Below are 23848 nucleotides of genomic sequence, written 5' to 3'. Positions count from 1 at the left end.
CAGTGAAGCATACCCAGGTGACAACTTGCAGTCCAGGTGTCACCTGATTTGATTGGATACCAGCGAATTACTGCTTTCTGGCTTCCATGTGGATGGGTGGTGCCAGCACTGCTATTCTATATGCGGACAACATATTTAAAGATATAGTTGACCGCATCTATAAGTAATTAAGGTACTTATCCGTTAGCCGGGCGCATCCGGCAGGTGGCGCTGTTGTAGCGAATTTCGATGCGCTGTTGTATCTAATTCCATTCATAGTTACTGAACGTAGTACTGTGTGAATGGAAGCGCCGCAGGTGGCGCTAATTTCATTGTTGATACGTAACGATACAGTGTGTTAATGTCAACGAATATACATTGTATTTGAAGTGGCCGGAATTAAAATGAAGGCGGCGGCAATGTAACACATGAAGCCGCCGCCTTCGTCTGTTCTTCTTCTTCTCCCCCTTTGCCCTCTCGCTTGTATACAATGCTGCCAGCCTGCGGGGACATGCGTGTCCCCCCAGAGTCGTTCGTCGCGGCAGGGAAGCCTGCTTGTTTCCTTGCGACGAACGACTGTGGGGGGACACGCGTGTCCCCCCCCCAGCTGGCAGTGTTGTATAGAAGCGAGAGGGCAAAGGGGGAGAAGAACAGACGAAGGCGGCGGCTTCATGTGTTACATTGCCGCCGCCTTCATTTTAATTCCGGCCACTTCAAATACAATGTATATTCGTTGCCATTAACACACTGTATCGTTACGTTGCGTATCAACAATGTAATTAGCGTCACCTGCGGCCACCTGTTACCATAGTAACTATGAATGGAATTAGATACAACTGCGCATTGAAATTCGCTACAACAGCGCCACCTGCCGGATGCGCCCGGCTAACGGATAAGTACCGTAATTAATTTTGTGTGTGGGGGGGCTGGTTAAAAAAAACCCTCAGGGAGCCACATTCAGCCCACACGCCTTAGTTTGAGGACCACTGCTCTAGAGCATATTTTGATATATACGTGTACAATAATTCTCTGCAATATAAATATTTTGTTCCCATGTGCACGTTTTTTGTACATGAAGGCTTCACGTCACTATTTTGTATGTGTGTTTAAATCCTAATGTACCGTATATATTCAGCATAAGGTTTTGTCATCTGCTGCTGACACCCCCCCCCCCCATGTATAGTGTTCTGTTCTCCAACTTTATGTATGTACTACATACAGTATGTGCTACACTGGTCTAACCTCCTATCCTTAGTCATGCTTACCAGTTTGTGTGCTATCCCTTTCCCCCCCACAAGTCCATCCTGAGTTGATGCAGGATGTATGCAGCATGAAAATGGACCAATCAAAATCCACCTTGGCAGGATTCCATTGGTTCATTTTCAAACTGCAAAAATATGCAGACTTCTGCTCCTCCCACCCAACTATAGTATATATCAATTCAGCACAAGTACCAGCAAAATTATTACAAATAGACTTATCTGTTGTGTAACTTTATCAGATAACCTTCATATAAAATCCCTTCCTGACATCTAACCTTAACCTTCCCATTCCCCTGCCCTAACAGTTTTCTTCAACATTAACCCATTCCTGATGCCTAATCTTAGTTTCCTCCAAACCTCACCCGACTGATGACCCTTTGCTAGCGCCAAACCTTAACACCCCCCTTAATGTTAACACTTTCCAATGCCCATACCTACCCCATCCTCACCACATTACACTGGCTCTCCCTGAGCTATACTGTAGTTAACCCTTATTGTTATTCATATAATCTGTCATCCTCGTTTCTTATGCTAGTAATACCTTCCTGCCAAAGACTACGTTCATCCCAGACAATTGCCAGCAGCACGACATTCAGTTCATGTACCCATCAGCCAATAACTTGGGCACCCAGCACTGAATCGGCCTGCGATTCCTCAAACACATCATCTCTACCTGAGTACCTGTTTTCTCTCATCTACACCCCCATATCCTAGGTCCATAATACTACCCTTCTCCTCCCCCTATGTCATTACACCCACAAGCTCTATTCTAAACACTTACTACTACCCCAACACCCTCCCCAAAATCTTACCCTGAGTATCTTCCTGCACAAGTGCACATCACTACCTCATCCCCCATTCAAATATACGCACATTAAATCCTGAGCACCTAGTACTACAACCCAAACATCTTACTAAGTGTCTATTTCTACACATCACTGCCCTTTCCCCAAGTCCTGTACAGTTACTGCTATCCTGCCCCAGTCTTATGTACTTCTTATCACACAGTTTCACTTCCTAAATCTTGCACGCCCGCTACTATTTCCACTTACCCCCTAAAATACATTTGTTGTACGTGCTCACTTGGTCTTCTCTCCTATGGATGTGCAGGAAAATCACAGATTTTACTCTTGAGCTGTGTCTATTGAGCTTTCATCCTTTCTTCTGACCGACAGTGGCAATGGCCAATTAGATGCAAGGAACTCAAGCCAAGTAGAGCTAGATGCCAGCTTCAATAGTTTTCTGGTCGCTAGCAGTAAAGCCCCAGTACAGATATATGAAAAGCAATGGTAGTTGCTGCCAAGAGGTGGGAAGGGTGATTCCAGCAGAATATCTGGAGCCACCCTCCCAAGTAAGTGCCGCCCATCTGCTGATTGGGCTGTCCAAGCCTAACATCGTCCCTGAGTCCAGCAACAAGTAAAGTCAGTGTGTAAACCGCTAAGACTACTCAGAAAATACAGCAAGTGCTCTAAAGCTAGAACTACCAATTTACATCTGACCTGAAATATATAATCCCTTTTACCCAGATTCAGCAGGCTTCACACAGGCTTGTAAGTAGGACAACAGCCTTGCAGAATCCTCTGTTATACAGCCTCCCTCTTAGGTTCTGCCTGGGTGGGGCTTGTGGAGAACTCCAGGAGGGCAGGGCTGTAATCAGGGAACATACTAGCTGCTGTTCAAAGCTGGAGAGGGTTCTGGCAGCCACAGGTTTAACCAGTAGGGATGACAATTGTGCAAGATGAAATCTGGTATGGAAATAGGAATGACCTAGTTAGTCGCTAGTGAGCTGATTTACATACAGATGTTTTATGTGTGACTGGAGTGACTCTTAATGAAACTCATCAGCTTCTGTCCGTCTGCAGGAAGAACCATTTTTCACCCACAGCAACTAGAGTCTCCCCCATAAACATTGCCAGTGCTGTATGGGGGAATGGAAGGCAGAGTGACTCTGGTTGCTATGGGCAACAATGGCACTTCCTTCAGTTATGTTTGAGTAGGAGGACCTGTATAACGGGGTGGGCAGTAGATGCTGGGAAGGAGGTAAAGCCCTGTGGCCTGCAGGTAAGGGTTTATCATGGTATATTTAAAGGGTGGGGGGGAGGGTTAAGGGAGAGGTCTCTGCTGCATGAAGTGTCTCCTCAGTGTTCAGTTCCAGATTTTGAGGAAGCTGTCCCAGGATCCTGTTGCCACAGCCATGCCATCCGAGGTGACACCGAGGCAGCTGACGCGGTTGTCATGTCCAGAGAGGACCCCTGTGGAATTTTACCACCATCAGTAGGTAAACAGACAAACTTTATACACAAACTTAAAGGGCAACTATTAATAAGCAAGTGCTCTAAAATTACAATGTAGAAAGTATGTCTAATTAGCTATGTAAGCATTTGCCTACTTTTCATGTTAAATATCAGAGGCAAAAGCTGTAATTCGTAGTGTGTAGGTTTTAGCTGCATTGTAATGATTTATTAGAAAAGGGGAGTCACTGATTTGTGTGAAAAGTGAAAACACAACCAAGCAAGTTTAGTATGAAAATCCTGCCTTTGTATCAGGTTTCACACACAAAAGAGTATGTTTATTTATCCTGCAAATAGATTTCAGTCTGCTAGCTCTGCACATGTCAGTGCATTATTCTCTGCAGACAACCAACCCTCAAAGCCTGAGACAAAAACTACAGCTGCAGTTTAAGTTAGTGAGACCTGTCATCTGCTAAAGATATAAAGTACACACAGGGTTAACAGATGTAGGGAGAGGGATTTCTTTCCTCCCTCCCCTCATGATTCACTGATCCCATGCCCTAGTTCAACACCCCTCCAGGAAAGGAATTTGATAACAGTACAGGAAGAGATAAGCATGGAGAGATATACAGCAGTACTTAGGAACAGCTAGAGAAGCTATTCCCATCCTAGTTTAAAAAAAACCTGTTAACCTTCCTGGCAGTAACCCCAAACATAGTTTGGGGTAAGCCGCACAGGAGGATTTCTCAGGCCCTGCTGGGCTGATTTGCATAATTTTTTTTTTTGCAACACGCAGCTAGCACTTTGCTAGCTGCTTGTGCACTCCGATCGCCGCCGCTCCGCCCGGTTTTTTGTTTTTGTATCATTTTTTGTATTTTGTTACTAATTATGTAGCTTGTATTTTGGTGTACAACATTGTCTGTATTATTGTGCACCCCATGTTTGTTTCTTACTTTGTACAGCGCCACGGAATATACTGGCGCTTTATAAATCAATAATAATAATAATGCTTGTTCAGGGACTATGGCTTAAAGTGAATCCGAGATAAACTTTTACTCTTTGCATAATTGTGTTCCTTTCTTATAGTTTATAGGGCATTCTTCAAGCCAAATACTTTGTTTTGTTTTATTACTCTAAAATTCCCTATAAACTAAACAAGCCTCACCCACAGCTTTTTCACAGTGCAAAGGCTTATGGGAGCTCAGTCTGGTCAGGAGGAGGAGAAGGATACTAGCCTGAGATTTCAGAAGGGGAGGAGAGGGGACTGAATTTACACACAGGCAAGCTGATAGCATCTCCAGCCCTCAGCCTGTGACAATGTGACAAACAGAACATGGCTGCCCTCGTATCACAGGAATGAATAATAAAACTTTTAAAGCAGTTTGCAGCTAGATATGCTGTGTAAACTATCTAAACTTTAGATAAGATATATAGACAAGGTACTTGTTATAGTTAATTTTTCATCTCGGATCCGCTTTAAAGTATTAGGCTGCTGCCACACAGGGACGTTACAGGCGCATGTTAGTACAGCCTGTAACGCTCCCCCAACGCACAGCAATGTAACACAAGTGGGCTGTTCACACTGCCCACATTGCGTTACATGTAACGCTGCACGTTGTAGTGAAAGTGCAGCATGCTGTGCGTTCTAGCGGCTTTAGCCGCGTTAGACTGTTTGCACATGCTCAGTGGGGGGCGGAGAGGAGGCGGGGAGATACAGCTACAGTAGCCGCGCACATGGCTACTTAATATGCACTGCACTGGCGGCCGCTGATTGGCCGGCGGGACCACGTGATGCGGAGTGTCTCGCTCCGCATCACGTGGTCCCGCCGGCCAATCAGCACCACCCTGGGAGACCTTATGCGGATAGAGCCGCCTAACGCGGCTCACTCTACCGTCCTCTCCCGCACCACCATGCGTTGCGTTAGGGGCACGTTATGCGACCATAACGTCCCCTAAAACGCAACGTCTTGGTGTGTAAGTAGCCTTAGAGGCACAGGACAGCCACACAATGTGCATAATTTAAAAAAAAAAAAACAAACATGTCAGCCTCTATATTCCCAGCACTGCATCTGACATAGGAGACCAGGGTTCAAATCTGGGATCCACATCCCAAAAATATACAGATAAGCGACTTGGCTTCCCCCTAAAAGTTGTCCCCACACTATGATAGACACATGACTATGGTAGGGATTAGACTGTAAGCCCCTCTGAGGGGACAGTTAGTGACATGACTATATATACCCTGTGCTGCGGAATATGTCAGTGATATATAAATACAAAATAAAATAAGTGTGCTTTAAAGTAGGTCTCTGCTCCTCTGCAGCCTGAGAGCAGCAATATAATGACAGAACTCACCAACTCTCTCTGCCTTTAGAGAGTCCCAGATATTGCAATTGAAGTCATCATATCCAGCAAGCAGAAGGCGGCCACTGCGTGAGAACGCCACGGAAGTGATGCCACAGATGATGCTGTCCTGGGAGTAGACACTCAGCTCCTGGTCAGCCCGCAGGTCAAACAGACGGCAGGTGGCATCATCAGAACCCGTACAGACAGCCTGGCCACTGGGAAAGAACTGCAGACAGGAGGAAATCAGAGTACAGTTTGCAGCCATGAATGTAGAGAGCTGTCATACAGCACATTTACACAGAGAATAGATTATCGATTAAAGTGTACTTGAGACGATTTAAAGAAAACATTTATTCTTACCTGGGGCTTCCTGCAGCCCTCTTTAGATGCAGAGCACTCCTGGCATTGGGAGTGCAATAGGGGCATGTGCATGCATGACAGAGTGTGACTAACATATCAGCATGGCCAGTGGTGGATCAGGGGCTGGAGAAAGCCCCATCCTATATAATAAATCCATGTCCCTCCCTGTCCTTGGGTCCGTGCTTTTTTGCTACAGCGCATGTGCGGACAGCCGTTGGGACAGGAGGACGGGGCCAGTTAGCCGGGCGTGTGCGTGCGACAGTTGCATATGCATGTGCACTGACATGCGGCGGTGGCGATGTTAAGAAACAGTCCTAGCCCCCGTTTTTAAACGGGCTAAGGTCGATAGTGTAAGTATAAATGCTTGCTTTTAAATAGTCTGCGGCTTCCTTGAGGCTTTCAGTTTTCTGCATGTATTTTTCTATGTGCGGTTTTTGCACACCAGCTGTGTTTGTATGTAAGCTAAGAAAAAAACTTTTTGAATACTACTTTAACCAATATCCTCTTCTTGAAAGTTGGACCTCCTCTTCTTACTGGATATTTAAGACTACTGAATTCGCAACATCTAGTCTTCTTTCTATGTCGTACATTTGTGCTTTTTGAATGCCTCCCATCTCTTACGAGTATATAATCAGCCTACTCCTGATCAGGGGAGACATACTCCCGGGAATCGCCCAAGGACATGTACTTTTGGAGCTGCGACCGCCTTTGTAGATCAACAAGACTGAGTGGAGATAGAATACCATGTGGTGACGTACTGAGAAACTGCCTCTTGTAGCAACCCAGCCTTGTGTGTATATCTACATTATTTACTATTTTCACAACTTGGCTAAATGATACTACACCATATTGGGCTCCCGTTGTCCATGTGTGCGTTTTCCTCAAAAGCACAAATCTGGAAATACTTGGCATTCACAACAGTTCTGCATACCAAGACGAAACCCCCCCCCCCAACTCCAGTAGAAAACTTAGTTCGAGTTTTGTAACTTTATCTACTGTATGGCAATATCTTGGATTCATATATGATGTAGAAGCGACTTATGGACAAGATCTCTGGTATCCATCGGTATCGGGAGCTTCACTGTGCCATAAGGAGTCCCATATGCTATGGAGGCTTATTGATGCTACTGACTAAATGTCTAAGAGGCCAGCCAATTAATTCTTTGAGTGGAGAATTCCTCCTAAGAATCACGGAACGGAAAGTTGAAGACAACTTGGAAACCACTTTTCTCAAAATCCGAGATAAAGAACGTACTCAATTGATCTTCTTTCAACAATTAACAGCAGCTTCTCCACATGTTCAGCAAGCTGATGCAGCTAAGAAGTCAAGTCATGAGGTAAAACTATCGGTGAAGATGCCCAACAAACTAATCTTTGTTGGGAGTTGATGAACAAACTGCCACATGACTCATGGAAACCACTTCTGATCTAACCATGGCAAGATCAGTACTGCACAAAATCGTTCGCTTTCTCCATTGGAAACATATTGGACATGTTATAATTTTCCCGTCAGATTGATGGGAAATTTCCATCGTGTGTGCCAGGCCTAAAACTAATAATAATCCTGCATAATGTCACAGGCTGTCCATTTAGGGTGTTTAGGGACCCACATTCCAGAACCTGGATTTTACACTCAATATATTGGCATTGCAGGATTTAGAACATTATGGCCCATATGCAAGCTACTTTTTCTCCTCGGTGATATTTTCCCACCTTGTCATAAAATGCCTTTCAAAGCACCAGCAAGCAGGGCCGACATCAAAAATTTTGGGGTCCCTCAAACATCATCAGGCCTGGGCCCCCCCCTACCTGGGCCCACCCACTGGTTGCTGTGCCCGCCCACTAGCTACCCCACCCATGTCTGTGTGCGAAGTGCACTGCGGCGAAAAATGTGCATGGCTCTGACACTGAAGACAGCAGCATGCACAGCGTGATGCGGCAAAAAGTGGGCGTGGCCATGGCATGTTGTGGGTGGAGCCAAATACTAGCAAAATACAGGTAGTCCCCGGTTAACAAATGAGATAGGGACTTGTAGGTCCGTTCTTATCTGTTCTCTTTTGTCCCCCTCTTTTCTTCCTGTGCCTCTTTTGTCCCCCGCTGTCTCATCTCAGTTTGTACCTCTTTTGTGTCCCCTGTGTGTTACCTCTTGTCCCCTTCTGTCTCAGCTTGTCCACCTGCCCTAGCCAGGTATAGGTGCCCCCAGTATAGGTAGCCAAATATAGGTGGCGCCCCACTATAGGTAGATAGGTATAGGTGGTTCCAGCCCCAGTATAGGTAGCCAGGTATAGGGGGTGTCCCAGTATAGATAGCTAGGTATAGGTGGTTCCAGCCCAGTATAGGTAGCCTGTAGCCAAATATAGGTGGTGCCCCAGTATAGGAAGTCCACTGTAGCGGGCTCACTCATCTGCTCCCCACGTTCAAGCGCTGATGTCACTCTTCCGTCAGTGCTGGAACGCGGTGTGCTGGTTAGTGAGTCAGCACATGCAGCCCTTCCAGCACTTTGGGGGGCCCAGGGCCCACAGAAGCCCTGGGCCCCTCACTGCAGTGTCATTTGTTCCCCCTGATGGCTGCCCTGCCAGCAAGCAAGAAACATTTTAAAGCAAACCTGAAGCAAAAAAACCCTTATAATATAATGAACTGTATGTGTAGTACAGATAATGAACAGAACATTAGTAGCAAAGGAAAGAGTCTCGTTATTTTCAGTTTATATAGCTTTTTTTTTTCTGTCCCAGTTGCATGTTTAGAATTCAGACTGTCTTTTAAGCTATAAATCAAAGCAGAAATAATGACCCTAAAAACTTTAGAAGCTCTTGCTAATGCAATGCTATGGGGGATTTTTACAAAATCACATCGCTCCAGTGTACACACACATAGGATAACATTAGCAAGAGCTTTTAAAATCATAAAGCGCTTAGAAAAGCTCTTGTAGTGTGTACAATCCCTAAATTATCTCAAGCCATCTCCCACTGTTTCTTGGCTGTTTACGTGCTTCAGAAAACAGGACTGTATTTGACCCAAGTTGGATCAAATAGCTCAGAAAAGCTCTTTTGTATAGATAGATATTTCTCTGTTTTTTCTTTTTCTTCCTGTACTGGCAAACAATGAGAATCTTTTCTTTGCTACTTATGTTCTATTTCTTAGCTGTACTACACATACAATTAATTATATTTATACGTTTATATTCACGTCAGGTTTGCTTAAAAGAAAATATGAAAAATTGTCTCTTAGGAGATAACTCAGAAGAAAAAATTAAAGGTATACTGTAGGGGGTCGGGGGAAAAGGAGTTGAACGTACCCGGGGCTTCTAATGGTCCCCCACAGACATTCTGCGCTCGCGCAGCTACTCACTGATGCTCTGGCCCGCCTCCGGTTCACTTCTGGAATTTCCAAAGTTAGAAAACCACTGCGCCTGCGCGCCTTCGCTCCCACGGACGTCACCAGGAGTGTATTGTGCTGGCCCAGTACAGTCTGCACCTGCGTCCTGGTGACGTCAGCGGGAGCTAGGACACGGCCACACAGGCACAGTTTTCTGACTTCAAAGAGAAACTCCGACCGAGAATTGAACTTCATCCCAATCAGTAGCTGATACCCCCTTTTACATGAGAAATATATTCTTTTTCACAAACAGACCATCAGGGGGCGCTGTATGACTGATATTGTGGTGAAACCCCTCCCACAAGAAATCTGAGGACTGTGGTACTCCTGGCAGTTTCCGGTTTGTGAACCTTTTTGCATTGTGGGAAATAGCTGTTTACAGCTGTTTCCAACTGCCAAAAAAGCATGCAGCAGCTACATCATCTGCCAACAGTAAAAATGTCACCATGTAATAAAATGTCAGAATGTAAATCAGGGATTTAAAAGATTTTACAATGGGCAAACACAGACTAAATCATTTATACATAATTATTGTAAAAATGAAGCACTTTTTTATTACACTATTTTCACTGGAGTTCCTCTTTAAAGTCGGAAATTCCAGAAGTGAACCTGAGGCGGGGACCGGAGCTTTGGTGAGTGGCTACGCGGGCACAGGAGTCTGCGGGGGGGGGGGGGACTATTAGAAGCCCTGGGTAAGTTTAACTCTTTTCTCCCCATCTCCCTACAGTAGTCCTTTAATTGCATATGGGCCTATTTATCTTTTTGCTGCCTGTAGTGTTTCAATAGAGCTCCACTGCACACTTTAATATTCTTGTTTGTTTTTTTTAATCATATGTCGCTTTGCTTTTAATATAAAGTGATTACAGTTTAGAAATTTCTTTTATAAAGCAGCCTCATCTAGGTTGGCATTTGCATGGATAGAATAGATTATAAGTTCATAAGTTTTGGATCTAGCAGAATTGAGCCGGGGTGCATTAGCTGTACTGTTTGTGGCTTATTTAAGCCATTCATTGCTTTCCTTGGGCACAATATATCCAAAGAAGGAGTGAGCCTGAATTCAGATAAAACAGCAGCTATCCAAATTTGGAGAGTTTAGCTCATTATTACTGAACTCCGATCCCTTTCAGGAGTAGCCAGCTCTTATTAGAGATCTATGCCAAGATCTGTACAGTGTGGCCAATTCCTGAACTCATTACAGCTCACGTAAGTCTGGAAGAGCTGCAGTAGCGGGGCTTCCGAAACAACAACAGGTGTACCGCTTTCTAAAATAAAGTGTCTCTGATTGCAATTGGGAATTTCAAGGGTTAAACAGCTGCTAGTCAAAAAGGATTGGGCTCTGTCCTTAGGAAGGAAAAAAGCTATTTTTGCCAGTTAGGTCAAAATTACTGTATGTAAAAAAAAAAGAAAATAATAATCGCTAGCCCAAGCACCCACAAAACGCGTTGCCAGATTTAATAAAACCTGCTTTGTCTTATTTACATTTGTCATTGAAGAGGTAATGACAAATGTAAATAAGACAAAGGAGAGCTACCTTTTTTCTCTACTTTTAACACAATTTTTTTCTCACCCTGGACACCTCTTCACCTGTGCAAAACAATGAGGTGATAAAACAATGGACCATCGAGGCACTGAAAACATGAAATAGAATGGATTTGAAATACAAAAGAGAATTCTCATAAGAAAAAGGATTCTGGGACACGAACTATAGCCACGTCCGACATGGTGATGACCAACAAAGCCATGAAATATGAAAAATCATGACACGGACTTCCCACAAAATGATGTTCTTCCTTCAGGCTTGATAATTCTGCAATTATTTACAAGGGTTAGTTCAGCTGAACGGTTTGCCATTCCAGGCTTGTTTAGTGGATAAAGGGGTCAGAGTCCCCAGTTCCACATGTGAGTTTTAAAACCTCATTTCCATTAGAAGTAGTCACTAAATAACCTCTTGATAATGATTGACCACTTCACCAGGTTTGCAGAGGGTGTACCGCTAGAGGTCAAAAGGCTGACATTGCTGCTTGTGCTTTGAGGAGAGACTATTCAGTGCCCAGCAAATTCATGTAGACCAGGGGGCTTGTGTTGAAATAGTGGAGGAACTAGTAGCAGTTAGAGACCTGTACCATGTTAGCCATCAGTAATAGCTTTATACTCTATTCCCATTTGCTGTGTTTGTTGCATAGAATTAAAGATCTTGTACCGTGAAACTACGCATAACGGTGCAGGGAAATTTGAGCACACCATGCGCCGCCATAGGATGTAATGAGAATTACGTCTATAGCGGCACTCAGACAGTGATTTGAGGCGCCGTAAAAAGAGTTTAGAATGAATGAATTTTCCACTTCCACTATAATCTGTATTAACCTAGGCCTGGGAGGGGGGGGGGGGGGGGGGGATTAGGGAAGGGGGTTTTAAATGTGGATGCCTCAGCTTTTCAGCTCAGTTGTTGCAGAGCAAGCCCTTTCCAGGGTGTTGGATACAAACAATATAGAGTTGATCTTTACGAAAGCTCAGCTTGGCTGTGTATGATCAATGTAGACATGCTTCAGGCAGGTCTCAAAATAGTCATGCATTAGAGGCACCTAGAATGCTTTCATGAAACGTCCACTAATACCAAATAAAACCATTTATATGTAATTTCACCCTTGGATATTAACATACGCACATAATTAGCAGTACGTAATGTTTTTGGATGGCGAGATAAAGCAAGTGCATTAGCAAAAACATTTACATGAGATATGGCACCAGTCCGTGGTCAAGATCCCATCAGTCCACCTGGATACTCACACATATGGCGTTGATGTCCGACTCATGGCCAGTGAAGGTCTGTCTACATTCTCCTTCTCGGATATCCCACAGCTTGGCGGTGGCATCGCACGCCCCGGAGACAAAGAGGTTGAAATCGGGAGACACGGCCAAACTCATACAATCTCCTGAGTGACCCACGAATACTGTTTTCTGCTGACCCGTCTCGATGTCCCACAGAGCACTGCAGGGAGAAATCTAATGTCAGCACCAGATGAGGCATTATACAGGAAGCAGAGACATAATGACATTTCAGGCCATCCTCACCAGGTGGTGTCACCCGAGCTCGTCACAATTTGGTTGTCATCAAGGAATCTACAGCATGAAAGATAACCTGAGAGAAAAAGAAAAAAAATATACTAACCAAAGGATGTAAGAATGCATGGGCGAAACAGGTCATCTGAGTGCCGTGCACCGCATGCGTAACTCCGGAGTTGGGCGCTGCTATAGTCTGCGGCCCACGCACCGGTAATTTGGAGCCGGACAATGAATTACTTCTACCTCCGAATTGCTAGGATTCAGAGAGGGACTAGTATTTAACGCCGCTGGGAATTTCAGCAGCAGCATCGTGAGCCGTCAACTGGCTCACTGAATCAGTCAGTCCCCTTTTCCTCTAAAAATAGCATCCTTTGTGTACATTTATTATGGTTGCCTGTGTTTTTTAGATCGGGATAATATTGCTGAAGTTGCTTTTTTGAAATATCTCCCTTTCTGTACTCTATTCTAACACAAAGCCATAAATTAAGTAGCCATGTTTCTTAGATAACAATTAATCTGGAGGTCTGAGTGACGGGGAGGCATAGGGGCAGACATGGGGGCACAGCACAGGGGCGCCATGGATGCCCCTGTTGTGCCCCTGTGCTGCAGCCCCCATGCCTGCCCTTGTGCTGTGCGCACAGGGGCAGGCATGGGGGCTGCAGAACAGGGGCATTCATGGCGTACCTGGTGCTGTGGCCCCCATGGCATGAGCCATGCCTGCATCTCCCTAGATACATCACTGTACGTGTACAAGAAGTTATGCAAAATCTCACAGAACAGTGATAAAGTAATACAATTTCAAGTGGTTCTAACCCCTTATAGCACTTTCTAAAACTAACATTTTTTTACCCTTGAATTGGGCTTTATTAAATACATATTGAAAATCTGGGCCTTTTAATGACCTTCAGCATCAGTTAATAGTCTGATCATTGCAGTCATGCTGGCGTTCATCTCCTCCATGTCCGGACTGTAGGCAATACAATGCCTCCCCCACCAGATACATTGATCCCCATTCAGCAATGCTACAGCAATGCAAAGTGGAATTTCTCCCTCACGACGCTTTGGGTGGAGCCTGACCTGTGTGGGCCGCCAGCTCTCTGCTGACTCTGACGTTTCCCTCGCGAGTCTTCAGGTTGTATATGGAACACATGTTGTCCAATCCACCGCAAGCAACAAAGTTTCCAGAGGGGGCATAGGAGCAGGTCATCACCCAGGAGGAACGCAGAGGAATTGCATGGACCTGAAGGAAAAATGGACAGAAAATCAAGCTGAGATTCATATTACGGCATCACACAAAGCTTTGCTTTTGTATACTTTATCAAATATTTCTGCAGTTGCACTTTAGTGTCTGTAGAATCGGGTAGGGGTCTACGATGACGACTACTAATTCAGAGGTTCTACATTTTCTGTAGTCACATAATATGGCACAATGTTATAGTAGGAAAGACTGTACTTCCTGGATTTCAGGTTTTTATCTAAGATAAAACACTGAAATCATCCCTGTATGACTACATACCGAGCTCTCCACGCCTGCTGCACCCATTCCCAGGGGTTTCACCTTCATTTTAGTATTCTTTTATTTACCTCAGGGATGGTCTTAGTCAGCCAACTTCGCTACACTGGAACTACGCGTAGTTTTCCGCAATTACGCTTCGCAAACTACGGCTACGAAATCAGAAACTTCGCTACGTTTGCATTTCGTAGACTACGCGTTAAAATACGGAAGCTTCGCGTAGTGCGAAGCGTAGTTGATGCGGACGCTTATGCCCTCATGCGGAGAAATGTCATGTAATCAGCTAACTATGCGCATGGGTGAACTAATATATGCGTACAATCCCCCTTCCTATGCGGAATTGTATACGTATAGAAGGGCAATACTATTTCTGCGCATGCGTAATGATCCGTATAGACGCAGGTACCGCACGCATAGTTGACTTTGCAATACATACGTCAACTACGCGTAGCGTGCAAAGCTTCGCATAGCGGGACTACGCGGAAATACGTACACGTAGTTTTTAAACTTTGTCCATGAACTACGATGCGTAGTTACGGACTACGACGCGTAGATTCGCGCTGGCGTAGTTTACGAGCAACCCTGATTTAACTGGGTAGAGAAGCTCGGAGGATGGAAGAGGACGTGTCTCTGGAGCACAGGTGTCAAACACAAGGCCAGTGGGCCGAATGCAGCCCACCATGCAATTTTATGCAGCCCTTGAGAGTTCCAAACGTGCATCATTGTAAGCAGTAAAAGAACAGCAGCACACTGCTTCCCATCCAGGGGAGCACACCAGTTACAGTGTTTGATTGAAACCATTCTCAGTTTGAGCTGGGGTGCAGCAATAACCCACAAGACAACCCCCATTTCACCCCATGGGGCCCCCTCCTGGGATCCAAACCTCTCAACCCCCATGTGACTTGTAAAAGACATACACACCTTCCACCTAACACCATCTCCAGCACATAGCAGAGTAGTGCAGCAGAGCAGTGTAATACTTACATGCTCCAGCGATGCATTGTGTCTCTTCTGTTCTTCCTGACAGTCACACGCTGTATGCTGCATACCTCCTTTTCCAGATCACATGACATGCCTCAGGGGCCAGAGCTATGCAGCATAGAGCACATGACTGTCAAGAAGTTCAGAGGAGACCTGAAGCAGTGCTGGAGCAGGTAAATATAACTGCTCCACAGCACAACTCTGCAGCAGGGTGAGGAGCCCCCCCCCCCCCCTCATGATCGCTATAGTTTAATACTGTTCAATTCTTGGTTACGGTTTCTCTTTAACATTTCTTGAACTTCATCCCAATCAGTAGCGGATACCCCCTTTCCCATGAGAAATCTATTCCTTTTCTCAAACGGATCATCAGGGGCTCTGTATGGCCGATTTTGTGGTGAAACCCCTCCCACAAATGATGTCAGCACCTCACAGCACTAAGGTCCTGACATCACACTGTGGGAGCCTTGTTGCATTGTGGGAAATAACAGCTGTTTCCAACTGCCAAAAAAGCAAGCAGCATCTCCTTCCAGTGACATCACCCGCCGTCAGTAAAAATGTCACCATGTGATAAATGTCAGAATGTATATCAGGGAGAGGAAAGATTATACAATGGGCAAACACTGACTAAATCATTTATACATAATTATTGTAAAAATGAAGCACTGTATTACATTATTTTTACTGGAGTTCCTCTATAAATCCTGATAAGAAAAAAAATTGGCCTGCGACCTAGACTAGGTTTAAGATTTTGGCCCCTTGCGTAGTTGAGTTTGACACCCCTGCTGTAGAGTATCAAAAACTCAGAAGGTAACCTGCCCACCAGACTACCTCTGACTGGAATGCCCTCTCTGGGTAGCTGCACAGTATGGTGTGTGTGAGTGAAGCAGGGGTATTACCTTGTTTGTTGTATAAGTGTCCCACACGATAAGCTTGCCATCCTGAGAGGCACTAACCAGGAGCCTATGAGAAACAGGAGAGAATGTGAGAAGACCAGGCGGGAACACTTTGGGATTAAACCACAGAAGCAGAGCAGTAAGGATGGATGACTTATAGAAGCTACTGCCAGACACCAGATGTAAAGTGGAAGTAATCATGAGATGATTGTTTCTCTGAGTTGATGCTAACGTGGTTGTTACTTGTATGCAGATATACTGTAAGTTAGACCAATTGAAATCAGCTGGAACCGCATGTGATAGGTCCAGTTTCAAACTGCAAACAAATTTGCATCAAGCTGGAAAAAATTGCAATTTGTTCAACCACTTCAAGCAAAATGGGTATTTATAAGCATCCTATTTGTGCACCTTTAGTTAAAATAGAGTTCATAAAAGTACAACTATTTTGCTAAAACGCCTGAGGGAGCGCATGTGCACACTAGTGCACATTTGAACCTTTCAGCCCATGGCATGAAGTGGTTAAAGGGCATCTGAAGTGAGAGGGATATGGAGGCTGCCATATTGATTTCCTTTTAAACAATGCAAGTTGTCAGATCCTCTGCCTCTAATACCTTTAGACAAAGACCTTGAACAAGCATGCACATCGGGTGTTTGACTGGATTTTGCCCCATGCTTTCTTCAGGTGGGTGATTCAGACACATGATGCATGAAAGATCAGCAGGACACCAGGCAAATGATACGGTTTAAAAGGAAATAAATATGGCGCCTTCATATCCCTCTCACTTTAGGTGACCTTTAACATCTCTGGTAGACAGACTGCTACTGAGTGCTGGCAGATGAAGGGAATTATTCTAGAAACAATGATGTCAGTCCTTTAGTACCTGGAGTCAGTGGACCAATGCATTGCGTAGATCTTAGCCAGGTGACCACGCAGCGTCCGTCTAGTTCGAAGCTGAATACGTCCTGCAACTTCCATTCCACTAGTGACCTGTGAATCATGAGCAGAGAAGGGTGAGAGGACAGGACTAATAATAATACCCATACTAGAAAACACTCCAGATGTATAGAGAGGGGTGAGAGGATAGGACTAGTAATGCCCATACTAGAATATACTCCAGATGTATAGAGAGGGGTGAGAGGGCAGGACTAGTAATACCCATACTAGAATATACTCCAGAGGTATAGAGAGAGGTGAGAGGGCAGGACTAGTAATGCCCATACTAGAATACACTGCAGATGTATAGAGAGGGGGTGAGAGGAGAGGACTAGTAATGCCCATACTAGAACATACTCCAGATCTATAGAGAGGGGTGAGAGGATAGGACTAGTAATGCCCATACTAGAACATACTCCAGATCTATAGAGAGGGGTGAGAGGATAGGACTAGTAATGCCCATACTAGAACATACTCCAGATCTATAGAGAGGGGTGAGAGGATAGGACTAGTAATGCCCATACTAGAATATACTCCAGATGTATAGAGAGGGGTGAGAGGAGAGGACTAGTAATGCCCATACTAGAACATACTCCAGATCTATAGAGAGGGGTGAGAGGAGAGGACTAGTAATGCCCATACTAGAATATACTCCAGATGTATAGAGAGGGGTGAGAGGGCAGGACTAGTAATGCTCATACTAGAATATACTCCAGATGTATGGAGAGGGGTGAGAGGAGAGGACTAATAATACCCAATACTAGAATATACTCCAGATGTATAGAGAGGGCAGGACTAGTAATGCCCATACTAGAATATACTCCAGAGGTATAGAGAGAGGTGAGAGGGCAGGACTAGTAATGCTCATACTAGAATATACTCCAGATGTATAGAGAGGGGTGAGAGGAGAGGACTAATAATACCCAATACTAGAATATACTCCAGATGTATAGAGAGGGCAGGACTAGTAATGCCCATACTAGAATACACTCTAGATGTATAGAGAGGGGTGAGAGGACAGGACTAGTAATGCCCATACTAGAATATACTCCAGATGTACAGAGAGGGGTGAGAGGAGAGGACTAGCAATAGCCATACTAGAATACACTCCAGATGTACAGAGAGGGGTGAGAGGAGAGGACTAGTAATGCCCATACTAGAATATACTCCAGATGTACAGAGAGGGGTGAGAGGAGAGGACTAGTAATACCCATACTAGAATATACTCCAGTTGTATAGAGAGGGGTAAGAGGGCAGGACTAGTAATGCCCATACTAGAATATACTCCAGTTGTATAGAGAGGGGCGAGAGGGCAGGACTAGTAATGCCCATACTAGAATATACTCCAGATGTACAGAGAGGGGTGAGAGGAGGGGACTAGTAATACCCATACTAGAATATACTCCAGATGTATAGAGAGGGGTGAGAGGAGAGGACTAGTAATACCCATACTAGAATATACTCCAGATGTATAGAGAGGGGTGAGAGGATAGGACTAGTAATGCCCATACTAGAATATACTCCAGATGTACAGAGAGGGGTGAGAGGAGAGGACTAGCAATAGCCATACTAGAATATACTCCAGATGTATAGAGAGGGGTGAGAGGAGAGGACTAGCAATAGCCATACTAGAATATACTCCAGTTGTATAGAGAGGGGTGAGAGGAGAGGACTAGTAATGCCCATACTAGAATATACTCCAGTTGTATAGAGAGGGGCGAGAGGGCAGGACTAGTAATGCCCATACTAGAATATACTCCAGATGTACAGAGAGGGGTGAGAGGAGGGGACTAGTAATACCCATACTAGAATATACTCCAGATGTATAGAGAGGGGTGAGAGGGCAGGACTAGTAATGCCCATACTAGAATATACTCCAGATGTATAGAGGGGTGAGAGGACATGACTAGTATTGTCCATAATAAAATATATTCCAGATCTATAGAGAGGGGTAAGAGGATAGGACTAGTAATGCCCATACGAGAATATACTCCAGATGTATAGAGGGGTGAGAGGAGAGGACTAGTAATGCCCATACTAGAATACACTGCAGATGTATAGAGAGGGGTGAGAGGAGAGGACTAGTAATGCCCATACTAGAATACACTCCAGATGTATAGAGAGGGGGTGAGAGGAGAGGACTAGTAATGCCCATACTAGAATATACTCCAGATGTATAGAGAGGGGTGAGATGATAGGACTAGTAATGCCCATACTAGAATATACTCCAGATGTATAGAGAGGGGTGAGATGATAGGACTAGTAATGCCCATACTAGAATATACTCCAGATGTATAGAGAGGGGTGAGATGATAGGACTAGTAATGCCCATACTAGAATATACTCCAGATGTATAGAGAGGGGTGAGATGATAGGACTAGTAATGCCCATACTAGAATATACTCCAGATGTACAGAGAAGGGTGAGAGGAGAGGACTAGTAATACCCATACTAGAATACACTCCAGATGTACAGAGAGGGGCGAGAGGAGAGGACTAGTAATGCCCATACTAAAATATACTCCAGATGTATAGAGAGGGGTGAGAGGATAGGACTAGTAATGCCCATACTAGAATTATTCTCCAGATCTATAGAAAGAGGAGTAAGATGACAGGGTTAATAATACACATACTAGAATACACTCCAGATGTATAGAGGGGTGAGAGGACATGACTAGTATTGTCCATAATAAAATATATTCCAGATCTATAGAGAGGGGTAAGAGGATAGGACTAGTAATGCCCATACTAGAATACACTCCAGATCTATAGAGAGGGGTAAGATGGCAGGACTAGTAATGCCCATACTAGAATATACTCCAGATCTATAGAGAGGGGTGAGAGGATAGGACTAGTAATGCCCATGCTAGAATATACTCCAGATGTATAGAGGGGTAAGAGGGCAGGACTAGTAATGCCCATACTAGAATATACTCCAGATGTATAGAGGGGTGAGAGGACATGACTAGTGTTGTCCATAATAAAATATATTCCAGATCTATAGAGAGGGGTAAGAGGATAGGACTAGTAATGCCCATACTAGAATACACTCCAGATCTATAGAGAGGGGTAAGATGGCAGGACTAGTAATGCCCATACTAGAATATACTCCAGATGTAGAGAGAAGGTTGAAAGGATAGGATGCTAGAATATATTCCAGATGTACACAGATGAGTGAGAAGACAGGAATAAGAATTATTGTGGAATATTTGGCAGGTGTAAAGAACAGGGGTGACAGGGCAGGAATAGCAATAATAACTGACAGAATTTACTGCAAATGTACAGAGGAGGGTGAGAGGACAGGAATAATAATTACAGTGTAATATAGTGCAGAGGATCAGTAAGGGGACAAGGATAATAGTAAAAATTATAGTTTAATATGCTGCTGATGGGGTAAGAGGCCAAGAAAGATAACACCTATAGCATAATTACCACAATGGCACAGGTGGAATCTGGGCTGTTGCTTTCTTTGCACATTGTATTTGTCATAAAGCAAGGAGGACAAAGCCAAGAGAGGCAAGTGGCAGAAATAAAGAGAAAAAAAAGACAGCAAAGGAGAAGGGAGGAAGGCGGAGAGGTGGTGGGAAAAGACTAGTGTTGACGTGTTCGGATTCTTAGAATTAAGAACATCATTCAGAATTCTACTGATCAGAACCTGCATGTGGACAGCAGCAGGCAGTATTATACCCTTGTCGCCACCTCTGCCTGCTGTGCTCCACGCCCCATTTCACATCACTCCAATACTTCCTCCTCCCGACGTTGAATGGAAGTATCGGAGATCTGGAAAGGGACATGGAGTGCAGCAGCTAGATGCAGCAACAAGGGTGCATTAACACGCTGTCTGCATGTAGGATCGGACAGTAGGATGTAGATTCCTCTCATTCATGGAGGTGAAATCCGGAATGTGAGGAGAGATTCTGAAAGTGAGTAGTCCTCACAGGTGCGTATATACTGTGTAGCAGGAAGTTGGCCTCATCTTCTAGGTGCTGTGGGCATTCAGACAGGAGGCAGGCAAAAAGGGTGTCGGACATTTGGGCGCAGCCGGTTATGCCATAGCCTGCAATGTTTATTACGGGTAAAGCAGCGCTCAGAAGGTAAATTGGGTGCTGGCAAAAGACGGAACCCAAATTACGAAAAAACGGCATCCGAATTGCATCTTTCCCCTGAGTCCATGGCGGCCTTTAGGGGGAATAATAATGAATGCCGCCAGGAACTTTTGCAGGAGCAGGGTGAGCCGTTTTCTGGCTTCACCCTGCAGCCAAATTTCCTGGTGCCATATTTGGATGTATGTCTCAGATGGTACAGGCTCAGGGTCTGTCTGTCTTTAGGGTGGTGTAGCCTCTTCAGATATGGGGGCCATTGTGTACTCCCTTTGCAGTGATTGATAGATGGTGAGTGTCCGGGAGTGGTTTATGTCGCTCCTCCATTCCTCTAGGTATTGCACCTTGCAGCGTGATGTGCTGCAGCCACTTTGCTTCAGGGCGCATGGTATGGCCTGGGCCCTGTGGTTCAGCGTGGCTTTATGGCGGTAGTTGCTGGGGCTGCTGTTCTGAATGTGCGCTCAGTAAGAGCACCCTCTGCTGGATAGTCAGCCATAGTGGGAATCTGCATATATCTGTCCAGCTAGCTGAGTTAGCAGTGCTGTGATGGACTTAGAGAAAATACTTGCAGAACACTAGATGGACAGATAGAAGACTTCTGTTGTGCTGGGGTCCCATTTTGATTGGTCAGGGTAGGTAACTGGGTCCCATACCTCACTGCCATGGAGCAGGATTCGGGTGATACTGTTGAATATTTTTACCCTGACTGTCACTGGTGGTTTTAGGTGGTACAGTTGCCTTCTGATGGCGTAAAAGGTTCTGCAGGCTTTTTCTTTGAGGGCCTCTACTGCTGGCTTGAAGCTTCCCGATTGATTAACCTCCAGTCCCAGGTTTGTGTAACTATTGGTGGTCACCAGTGTGGCGCTGTCTAATGTAAAGGAGGAGATGGAGGTTTTATTTAGGTTCTTCTGGAACACCATCACTTTTGTTTTCTTTGGGTTGATGGGCAGTGCCCATGTGGTGCAGAAACTCTCCAGTACTGGCAGGCTATCCTGTAGGCCCCTCTCTGTTGGGGAAAGCAGCAGAAGGTCATCTGTATACAGCAGGAACTTCACCTCAAGGTCATGCAGGGCGAGGAAGGACGCAGGAGGATTCCAGGGCTACAATGATTTGGTTAACATGTATATGTTGAGTGTTGGGCTCAGGTGAGAGAATAATAATAACTATGGCATAATACAGGGGGAAGAAACAGTAAGAATTATAGCAATAGATAGTGGAGACACTTCTTTACCTGTACCAGGGTGGAGTCCGCACATTGTTTTCTGGCATCCTGCAAAACAAAGTCAGAGGGCATAAGTGTAACTCTAAAGAGCAGGTCAATGGAAGTACTAGTGTAATGGTCAGCGGTAGGCTTAAAGGAATACTTAAGGGAAAAAAAAAAAGTGACATTTACTCACCCGGGGCATCCCTCAGCCCCCTGAAGCTGGATGGTGCCCTCGCAGCCCCGCTCTGATCGTCCTGTCCCCGCCGGCGGCTACTTCCGGGTTCGGCGACAGCCGCCGACAGGCTGGGAACGCGGCTGATTTTCCGCGTTCCCACTCGCTATATGCTGCTATATGCCCCGGGTGAGTAAATGTCTTTTTTTCCCCTTAAGTATTCCTTTAAAGCGGATCCGAGGTGAAAAACTAACTATAACAAGTAACTTGTCTATAGATCTTATCTAAAATTTAGATAGTTTGCACAGCAAATCTAGCTGCAAACAGCTTCGACTGTATATGATTATTTCTTCCTGTGATACAATGACAGCAGCCATGTTCTGCTTGTCACATTACACAGGCAAGCTGATAGCATCTCCAGCCCTCAGCTCAATCCCCTCTCCTCCTCCCTCCTCCCCTCTGCCTCAGAAATCTATGGCTAGTAACACCTCCTCCTCCTGCTCAGACTGAGCTCCCATAAGCCCTTGCTACATTGCTCTAAGAGTGCCAAGGCACAAAATGAGCTGTGGGTGAGGCTTGTTTAGTTTATAGGGAATTTGAGTATTAAAAACAAAACAAAGTATTTGGCTTTAGGATTGCCCTATAAAAACTTAAACTATATAAAAAGGAACACAACCGTGCAATGAGTAAAAGTTTTTTACGGATCCACTTTAATGCAGAGTGCAAGGACAAACTGCACCCAGGGACGAGGCAGTGACAAAGTGACAAGACCACAGCTGGTGGGTATGTCCAGCATGTCAGGAGGCATGCCCCCCACCCCATAACAGCCTCTCCTGGTAGCACACAAGCCATGTGAGACCCCATTAACAGACAGTGAGCATCTTTAATGCGGGGTAAATGTTGGATGGTATTGTTAGGCTTGGTGTGGGGTAAATGTTGGAGGGTTTTGTTAGGCTTGGTGTGGGGTAAATGTTGGAGGGTTTTGTTAGACTTAAAAGTGCCCATACCCTGTAAAATCAAATAGTTCGATTTTTCAATTTATTTAACCAATATGATTGATTAGAGAGGAAATTGAAAAGAATCTAATGATCAATTATTCCATTTTTCAATAAAAATTATGATCTGACATGTTAGAAAAAATCAGGTTGAATGTTTTGGGAAATTGAGTGGTGTATGGAAGGCTTAATAAAATAATCTAATAGATCAAAATCTTATAAAAAAAATAAAAATGGAATCCTGTATGTCCATCTTTAGTGTGGGGTAAATGTTGGAGGGTAGTGTGAGGATTAGTGTGGGGGTAGTGATAGAGGGTAGTGCGAAGCTTGTGTAGGGTAATGATAGAGGGTAGTGCGAAGCTTGTGTAGGGTAATGATAGAGGGTAGTGCGAGGCTTGTGTGGGGTAATGATAGAGGGTAGTGCGAGGCTTGTGTGGGGTA

At 44.8% G+C, this 23848-nt stretch overlaps 1 protein-coding gene across 1 annotated transcript in view; it reads right to left on the bottom strand.

The window, feature by feature from the left end:
• Positions 1–1456: 1456 nt before the first annotated feature.
• The window catches only part of GNB3 (G protein subunit beta 3), an 86436-nt gene continuing 64044 nt past the window's right edge, over positions 1457–23848 (bottom strand). The window contains exons 3-10 of the mRNA XM_068258698.1: positions 22268–22306; positions 16885–16991; positions 16007–16070; positions 13694–13856; positions 12626–12692; positions 12341–12542; positions 5828–6044; positions 1457–3493 (exon numbers count right to left, since the gene is read on the bottom strand). Coding sequence (XP_068114799.1) covers positions 3387–3493; positions 5828–6044; positions 12341–12542; positions 12626–12692; positions 13694–13856; positions 16007–16070; positions 16885–16991; positions 22268–22306 — 966 coding nt within the window. The 3' untranslated portion in view covers positions 1457–3386. The remainder of the gene's footprint in view (positions 3494–5827; positions 6045–12340; positions 12543–12625; positions 12693–13693; positions 13857–16006; positions 16071–16884; positions 16992–22267; positions 22307–23848) is intronic.

Source organism: Hyperolius riggenbachi, chromosome 10 (assembly GCF_040937935.1).
Source record: "Hyperolius riggenbachi isolate aHypRig1 chromosome 10, aHypRig1.pri, whole genome shotgun sequence".
Lineage (NCBI taxonomy): Eukaryota > Metazoa > Chordata > Amphibia > Anura > Hyperoliidae > Hyperolius > Hyperolius riggenbachi.
The sequence above is the reverse complement of the archived record's forward strand: the minus strand, read 5'-3'. Positions and strand labels throughout refer to the sequence as shown.